Genomic DNA, 8,716 nt, shown 5'->3' with positions numbered 1-8,716 from the left:
TAATTTTAGTTTCCTTGGGCCAGGAGCCTGGACACACAGGGCTCTCCCTCCCCACAACCCTCACGTCTACGTCCAAAGTCGGGGCACCCTCCTACCACCTGTAGAGAAGAAGGAGTGGATTTGAAATCAAGTCCAGGTATCTGGGGTCCCAAGACAGAACTGGACTTCGGACCCGGTCACCTGCTGCTTCTGCTGGGGCTCCTCCAGGTAAGGTGACCAAAATCGGTCCCAGCCGACAACCCCCAGCCAGCCACACCAGGGCCCCAGGCTGTGCCCGTGTCAGGGCCAGGAGCTGGCAGGTTGCCCAGGTGGCGCCTGGCTTCCCCCCTCCTCTTTACCCCCTCAGTGATGTCGGGCCAAGGGCCGGGGCAGGAAGGGGACAGGTAGTTAAGGACCTGGCGTCTCCCTCCCTAAACCGGTGGCCCCAGCCAGGTGTTCCTACGCCCAGGGTCCAGGTAAGGACCCAACGGGCACTTCATCTTGAGGGTGGGGAGCAGCGGCAGGTCCCGGGTCAGTATGGAAAGATTCAGTCTCCTGCTGTGTTGCTCTGGCCGCCTCGCTTTCTCTTTTTCTCCAATCTCCCATATCCCGCCCCTTCCTCGCCATCTGCCCTCAATCTTTCCCTATTCTCATTTCCTGTCTCCTTATTCCTTCCTTTCCTCCCTGTAGCCCGCCTCCCCCCGGCCCCCGGACAAAGCAGCTGATGGGGATGGGGAAGGAAGATCTCCGATCCTCTCCTCCCTGAGACGCGGCTTTCCCGCTGAAACTAGCCCCTCCCCATCTTCCCAGAAAGAGACCTAGGAGGGGGGCCGAACACCGAGGGCTGCCTCGAGTCATTCCTGGCTCAGCCCGAGGTTACCCGTTTGAGGTTTTCCCAAGGCTCTACCAAAGACTGACGTCTCCGCGCGGGGGCGGGGGGCACTCTCCAATTTGGAGGGCAGCAGAGGAGAGGGATCCCCTAAATTGTTAGAGCTCGGTCTCCGGATTGTTTGCCTGCTCAGAGCACGGGGTTCTGCCCTAGGAAGGGAAGGTGGGGGCGGGGCAGGCCCAGCGGTCCTTCCTGGCGTCGGAATGAAGGCTCGAAGGCTGGAGGGCTGGTAGCTGGGGGTCTGCGGCGCAGCGGGGACTAGGAAAAGTGTGTGTGCGTGTTTGGGGGCAGTGTTTGGAGAAAGACCCAAGTCTGGATCTCCCTGACACGGCGGGGATGGAGAATGCACCTGTCCGCCCTTGGAAGGCCTCCCAACCCTACTGCCCCTCAAGAATGGCCCCTCTTGCTCGCCCTGTCCTAAACTCAGCTCTCCCCTCTCCCCCCGATCCTGCTGGGGGAGCCCTCCAAGAAGGCAAGCAGCCTGTAATGATTAACTCCACAGACACAGTCTAGCGTTCTTCCCAAATTAAACTTTAAGAAAGCTTACCCCCCCCTTTTCCCATTGGGCGTTTTTCCAGAGTGAGGGAGTGGGCGGGGCCTCAGGGTCCTGGGCCCTCCCCCCAACTCCGGGTCACCTAGGGGTTTCCCGCCTCCTCACCTGGGCCCTGCACCCTCAGAACCTCCCCGAAGGTTGAGCCTTCCACCCCCACCCCCACAATAAATCCCGATGGGGGGGCGGGGCGTGGAGTGCTGGGCCGGACGGGGGTCTTCCCGCCACCCGCTGGTCCCCCGCCGAGGCCTCGGCCCTGTCGGCCCCTCCCCCTCCCCGGCTTAGCGACGGAGGTGGCCTTGTTTTCTACGGGCCCTTAATACTGGGCCCTGCCACCCGCCCTCGGGGCCAGCCAGGTGGGGCAAGATTCAGGAAGTAAACAAGGAGGCAGGAGGCTGGGAGGGCGGGAAGGAGGGTGGGGCCCGAGCCGCGGGGCAGGGGAGGCCGTGGGGGAGGCGTCGGCTTGCACTTGTAGTGTTGAGGGGACTGATAGATTTTGGGGGTCGGTTTCTTCAACAGAAGCTTTCCCTAGGGCCCCCGTTTGAAAGGTTCAGGTCTCTTGGAAGGGTGTTCCCCGGGCCCCACAGCTAGGACCCCGTTCTCCTCCCATCCCATCTATTTGGATCTAACCGCCCCGCTCTTCGCTTGCCTTAGAAGGGTCTGGAGGGCAAGGTGGAGGGATCAAAAGGCCAAACCCAAGTCTTCAGTGGCCCTCCAGCCGTCTGAGGCCGGACTCTAATCTGATTCTGATTTAAATCTACTGCCGGCTCCCTGCCCAAACATTGCCCCATTCCTCTTCCCTCTGGGATGGAGTAGGACCCGACTTTTGGTCTCTGGCTTCCTCTCTGGCTTCCCTGCAGGCCCCCCAGTCTCCCTGGAGTGAAGTCACCAAGGCTAGTGGCCAGAGGATAGATGGGATAGGAGCGGGGACATCCGTGTCTTGTTGATGTTCACTGGTGGGTGTGTCTTGCCGGCCCCCTCACAGGACCCTGAGCCCCCTCCCTGCCGCTCCCGCCTGGTCTTTCCTTGTCTGTCTGCCTGTCTTTTAGGGTGTCTTGCTACTCCTGCGCCTGTAGTACCCCTCTGGCCAGGACACCCCAGAGAGTGTGTTGGGAGGACCTCATCCCCCAGCGTTGACTTAGCCGAATCCTCTGTGCCCACTGAGGCCTGGGTGCTAGGGGTGGGCAGCAGCAGCAGAATGAAAGCCTGGTAGGCCCCAGACAGGATAGGGAGCACTGTGTGGTTTCTTTGGGTGAGTGAGGGCATCACTGGGAGGTCGGCTCTGCTCCAGATGGGCCTTTTAATCCAGGCCAGGCCTTTTTTCTCTCCTTGGGGGAGGGGGCTCCCCTCCCCCTGGGCTGGGAGGAGACTACTATAGGTCCCACCTGGACTGGAGGTGGGCCAAGGGTGTGGAGGAGAAAATGACCTCAGAGGAGCTGCAGGGCCCCCCCCCCACATCCTCTTTCTCCCCCAGCCCATCCCTGCCCTGCGCCTCCCCCAGTCCTCCCAGCCTGGTAGGTTGGGGGCGGGAGGGGAGGGAGGTGGGTAGAGGCAGGGCTGTTTGTGTTTCTCCTAAGCCAGGAAGTCGTGCAGATGAGTCAAGGTTGAATAGAGAGCCCCAGGCAGTGCTGTCCCGCCCCACCCTGACTCACCTGTCCCCCAAATCCCCTCACTTAAGGGTCAGGGGCCTGCCCCATCCTGGAGGGTCAGTGCCAGGTTCTAGGCCTGCCCAGGGGGTCCTGCTTCCTGTGGAGGAGGGGCCTGTGCTGCCTCCGTCCCCAGTGGGCATCTTTGCCCCAGCTCCCCTGTCCTTGTCCTAGGTGCCTGTGCAGCACCTGTGGGCGATAGGACGTGGGTAGGACCCTGGCTCTTCCTGGGGGTGCCAGGCGGCTCCAGACCAGTGGGTGGATAAGACAGGTGCACGGAATTGCCTCAGAGGCCCCAGCACAGTGCAGAGAGGGAGCCCTTGGGCTGAAGGTGGAAAATCCAGGCAGGCTGCTCGGAGGAGGTAGCCCTGGCAGTGGGGCTTCAAGAAAGTTGGGCAGGAGGAGGAATTTGGAGAGGGCACACAAGGTTTGGGGGCTGCTGGGGCAAGGGCCCCCAGGCTAGTGCTGTCCTCATTGCAGCTGAGCCAGCCTCCTGCCCTCCTGGTTCCTGTCCTTTCCCACCTCCTTCTCCCCTTCTGTGCATCACTCAGCACTTGGGCAGGCGTTGCCACAACAGGCTCTGGCAACTGGGTCTGGCAGCGAAGCCCTGGAAAAACCTGGGGCAGAGCCCAGAGGAGTGAGTGCCCCATGCTCAGGGCACGCTCGGAGACCAAGAGTCCGCCTCCAACAGGCTGTGTGGGGCGCGGAGTCTGGGGCCGCTGCCCGGCTTGTGGTGGGGGGACCCTCTTAGCTCTTCCCCTGGGCAACAGAAGAGCACTGGACTTGGAGTCCAGACACTGAGTTCCACTCCCTGACTCACCTGTGGTGGGGGCAAGAATGTTTCCTTCTCAGGGACTTGCTGTCCCCTTTTGCAAATGGGCTCACGCTACCCTTTCCCGAAGGCTCCAGGCAAACTCCAGTTAGAGGGGGAGGAATAAGGTGCTGTGTCCACTCTGAGGGGCACCTTGGCAGCCGTGTGAAGTCAGGAGGTCTAGGTCCTCTTGGCCCCTCTTCCCGGGACAAGGGCACGAGAGCGGCTGCTTTCAGCCCCCTCTTCTCCCTCAGATGTTATGGAGCTGGGTCTGTCTCCGCCTCATCTCAGCAGCTCCCCAGAAGACCTGTACTTGGCCCCTGGGACCCCTCCTGGGACTCCCCCACCTCCCGATGCCCCTTTGCCTGGGGAGGTGAAGAGGTCCCAGCCTCTGCCCATTCCGACCAGCAGGTACAATGGGGTAATGGAGCTGAGGAGGGGCTGGTGGGGTGGGGGGTCAGTGCTGGGTAAGACAGAAGCTTGCAGTCAGCAAATTCTCTGCCCCCCTACCTTGGGCCACAGGAATCTTCTTCGAGAGGAGGAGCTGCGGGCAACCTCTCTACCCTCCATCCCCAACCCCTTCCCTGAGCTCTGCAGTCCTCCTTCACAGACCCCCATTCTTGGGGGGTCCTCCGGTGCAAGGGGGCTGCTCCCTCGAGACACCAGCTGCCCCCATGTGAGTTGTCTTGGGAGAGAGGAGGCAGGGATATGGGGGTGCTATGGGACTGGGGTGGATATGGTGCCACTTCTGTGGAGGTGGGGGGTTTGGTCAGAAGTCCCTGAGGGTAGAGCAAGCAGGGGAAGGGAAATAAGCACCCTTCGCCCTTCCTCAAGTCATGTGCGCTTCCTGGGATGCAGGTAGTGAAGGTGTACAGCGAAGATGGGGCCTCCCGGTCTGTGGAGGTGGCGGCGGGCGCTACGGCCCGCTACGTGTGTGAGATGCTGGTGCAGCGAGCTCATGCCCTGAGCGATGAAAGCTGGGGGCTGGTGGAGTGCCACCCCCATCTAGCACTGGGTGAGTTGGGGTGCAGGGGGCTGTCTGGGCAGGGAGGAAATGCTTCGCGCCTTGGGCTAGGCAGGTGGTTCATCCGAGAGGCCTGTCTGCTCTCCGCTGACCCCTGCTTTTTGCCCTTGACCCCAGAGCGGGGCTTGGAGGACCATGAGTCCGTGGTAGAAGTGCAGGCTGTCTGGCCCATTGGTGGAGACAGCCGCTTTGTCTTCCGGAAGAACTTCGCCAAGTATGAACTGTTCAAGAGCTCTCCAGTGAGTGTGTGTGTGTGAGGGGGGTCTGGGCCCTGGGACACCCTGATCCCCAACCTGGGCCCTCAATCCCTGACTCCTGACTCCTTTCGTCCCAGCACTCCCTGTTCCCAGAAAAGATGGTCTCCAGCTGTGTGGACACACCGACAGGCATATCCCACGAAGACCTCATCCAGGTACAAGGACACCCCCATCCCATGGCATAGTCATGATTCCCCAGGATCACCTATTGCTTTTTTGGCCCTTAAGTATTTTGCCTCCCCTCTATGTGGTGGAGAGTCTAGCACAGTGCTGAGTGACTGGACAAGTCAGTTTTTTCCTGGCTGACCGTCAGTTTCTTTGTCTTTGAAATGGGACAGTAAATGTATGTGGCACACCTTCTCTCCTGAAGTCCTGTGTGTGCATGTGTGTCTCCCTGTCTCCCTCTTGGCCTCTCACCCTCTTCCTGCTCTCTTCTGGTCTCAGAACTTCCTGAATGCAGGCAGCTTCCCAGAGATCCAGGGCTTTCTGCAGCTACGGGGGTCCGGACGGAAGCTTTGGAAACGCTTCTTCTGCTTCCTGCGCCGCTCTGGCCTCTATTACTCCACCAAGGGCACCTCCAAGGTGAGGTCTTGAGGTTTGACAGCCTCAGCCCCTAGGATATCTCATTCCCAGTCCTTCTAGGAGTTATCTCTTCCCTTACTGGAACGCCTAGATCTTTCTCCCCCTGGGCCCCAAGACCCTCCGCTGCTCCTCTTTCCCTCCTGGCTTACCTACCCCAGGAGGTAGTAGTAGGAAAGGCAGGTGAGAACTGAGTTTGAGTCCTGGCTCTACTTCTGTTTGCTGTGTGACCTGGAGCACTTCTCTGCTCCTCTGAAATGTCCCCAGCTGGCTTATGGTGAAAATAGCAGGGGGAATAGGGTCTGCTGTAACAAGTCCTGCCTACCCATGCTGCATAGGATCCCAGGCACCTGCAGTATGTCGCAGATGTGAATGAGTCCAACGTGTATGTGGTGACCCAGGGTCGCAAGCTCTATGGGATGCCCACCGACTTTGGCTTCTGTATCAAGGTAAAGACCCTGGCCGGGCCTGGGAGGGAATGGGAGCTGCTCAGGCCCCAGGATCCTACCTAGGGCTTCTGAGCTCCATCTGGGACACCCAGACACTTCTCTGCACCCTGCCCTGCCCCACGGAGACAGACATCTGGTCCTAATGGCAGATACAGGACCGGCCGGTTTCCTCTTCCTACAGCCGAACAAGCTTCGAAACGGCCACAAGGGGCTTCGGGTCTTCTGCAGTGAGGATGAACAGAGCCGCAGCTGCTGGTTAGCAGCTTTCCGCCTCTTCAAGGTGGGACCCCGGGAGTGGCATGGGGGGCCGGCCCCACCCCCTGGATCCTCGGCCGAGTAGCTCCTCCCTCAGGAATGAGGGGGTCCTGGATCCTTGCTCTCTCAGTATGCCTGGTCCACAGCTGAGTCCTGGCTCTGGCCTCAGAAAGCTCCTGATCCGGGGCAGAGATACAGTCTTGCTTCCGGGGTGTGCTAGTGGCCGGGGGTTTCACAGCCCAGTCCCCAGCACCTGCTTGACCTCAGGCTCTCTTTCTCTCTCCACTCCGCAGTATGGGGCGCAGCTGTATAAGAATTACCAGCAGGCACAGTCTCGCCACCTGCGTCCATCCTGTGTGGGTTCTCCACCGTTGGTGAGTGTGCACCCGGGGCATTAGCTGGGGGTGGGCACGTAGGACCCAGCCTGGGGAGACATGGGCCCTGTTCTGACTCCTCCCCATCCTGTTCCATCTACAGAGGAGTGTCTCTGATAACACCCTGGTGGCCATGGACTTCTCTGGCCGTGCTGGGCGTGTCATCGAGAACCCCCGGGAAGCTCTGAGTGCAGCCCTGGAGGAAGCCCAGGCCTGGAGGGTGAGGGGCCTACACCCCTGTGCATGTTTGTCCTAGGGATCTTTTCTCTGGGTGTGTGTGTGTGTGTGTGTGTGTGTGTTTAAGAGGGGGGGAGGGGCAGAGGGAGAGAGAGAAAGACTCTTTTTTTTTTAAGATTTTATTTTATTTGCGAGAGAGAGAATGAGAGACAGAGAGCATGAGAGGGAGGAGGGTCAGAGGGAGAAGCAGACTCCCTGCTGAGCAGGGAGCCTGATGTGGGACTCGATCCCGGGACTCCAGGATCATGACCTGAGCCGAAGGCAGTTGCTTAACCAACTGAGCCACCCAGGCGCCCCGAGAGAAAGACTCTTAAGCAGGCTTTATACTTAGCGTGGATCCCAACGCGGGGCTCGATCTCACCACCCTGAGATCATGACCTGAACCAAAATCAAGAGTCAGACACAAACGGACTGAGCCACCCAGGCGCCCCTCTCCGTGTGGGTTTCCGTAGTATGGGAGGAAGAGAGGGGTAAGGGAGGGCTCCAGGTGCGGAAAGGGGCTCTATATTCTCGAGGTGTGGGGTAATACCCCAGTCACTCCCTGATCCTCTGTGTCCCCCGCTGCCCTACAGAAGAACCACCGTCTCAGCCTGCCCACCCCAGGCTCGGGTACGAGCCTCAGTGCAGGTGGGTGAGCACCCAGCGTCCCCAGGGGTGGGGGCTGCCGTGGCTTCTCTGAGCATTCCTGGTGGGGGTGGCTAGTATGGGGGGCGGGTCTCCTCCCCAGAATGACTGCCCTTCTGCCTCTCCCAACTCCAGCCATCCACCGCACCCAACCCTGGTTCCACGGACGCATTTCCCGAGAGGAGAGCCAGCGGCTCATCGGGCAGCAGGGCCTGGTAGACGGGTAAGGGGCAGGGCTGAGCAGGCCAACAGAGCCGGGGCTAGGAGAGACCCTGTGTCAGGGCAACAGCTCTGGGTCCTTGGGTAACGTGGCCCTGTCTCCTGGCAGCCTGTTCCTGGTCCGAGAGAGTCAGCGCAACCCACAGGGCTTTGTCCTCTCCTTGTGCCACCTGCAGAAGGTCAAACATTATCTTATCCTCCCGGTGAGTCATTCATCCCTGTCCTCCTCCTCAAGCCCCCTCGAGCAGCTCCCCAGGCCCTCCCCCTGCCCCCGGTGTGTCTGGGGTCTCTTCTCCCCGCGCGAGCAGCGGGGACCTGCGCCCCGGCGCCTCTCCCCGACCTGCCGTCCCCTCTGGCTGTCCCCCAGAGCGAGGAGGAGGGCCGCCTCTACTTCAGCATGGACGATGGCCAGACTCGCTTCACCGACCTGCTGCAGCTCGTGGAGTTCCACCAGCTGAACCGCGGCATCCTGCCCTGCTTCCTGCGTCACTGTTGTACTCGCGTGGCCCTCTGACGGCCGCTCCCAGTGTGGCCCCGGAGGTGCAGAAGCTCGCCAAGCATCGGAGCGCACCCCTGCTCCGGATAGAGTTTCTGCTTTGCTCCTTTGCCTCCCCCTCAGGCAGAAAGATTCCCCACCCCCCACCTCTTTCCTCAAGAAAAGGCACTGGGGGCGGCCCTCCCCTCCGTGGGGCCCCTGCGGCAGGGCATTGTGGGAGAAATGGGGGCAGCCCAGGTGGTCTGATGCCCCACACTTTGTACAGACTGAGAGGCCAGTTGATCTACTGTTTTATACGAGTGACAATAAAGATTATTTTTTGATACA

General features: G+C 60.6%; 1 protein-coding gene across 1 annotated transcript; it reads left to right on the top strand.

Moving 5' to 3' along the window:
- GRB7 (growth factor receptor bound protein 7) lies at positions 1-8,716 on the top strand. Its single transcript, XM_081805055.1, has 15 exons — positions 1-207; positions 4,130-4,286; positions 4,398-4,551; positions 4,734-4,890; positions 5,017-5,138; positions 5,234-5,311; positions 5,601-5,738; positions 6,074-6,184; positions 6,366-6,464; positions 6,733-6,813; positions 6,917-7,033; positions 7,623-7,677; positions 7,810-7,897; positions 8,003-8,096; positions 8,261-8,716. The coding sequence occupies exons 2-15, from the start codon at positions 4,135-4,137 to the stop codon at positions 8,405-8,407; spliced, it is 1,593 nt and encodes a 530-aa protein (XP_081661181.1). The 5' UTR covers positions 1-207; positions 4,130-4,134; the 3' UTR covers positions 8,408-8,716.

Source organism: Leptonychotes weddellii, chromosome 15 (assembly GCF_054177405.1).
Source record: "Leptonychotes weddellii isolate Sample4059 chromosome 15, ASM5417740v2, whole genome shotgun sequence".
NCBI classification, from domain to species: Eukaryota; Metazoa; Chordata; class Mammalia; order Carnivora; family Phocidae; genus Leptonychotes; species Leptonychotes weddellii.
This window is presented reverse-complemented; position numbering and strand designations above follow the sequence as displayed.

Bases quoted from the DNA above. Each gene is read 5' to 3' on its own strand.
- GRB7 (XM_081805055.1), top strand. From the start codon at position 4,135: ATGGAGCTGGGTCTGTCTCCGCCTCATCTCAGCAGCTCCCCAGAAGAC. The intron at 4,552-4,733 runs GTGAGTTGTCTT...CCTGGGATGCAG, and splicing joins GAGACACCAGCTGCCCCCAT to GTAGTGAAGGTGTACAGCGA. The intron at 7,034-7,622 runs GTGAGGGGCCTA...GCTGCCCTACAG, and splicing joins AGGAAGCCCAGGCCTGGAGG to AAGAACCACCGTCTCAGCCT.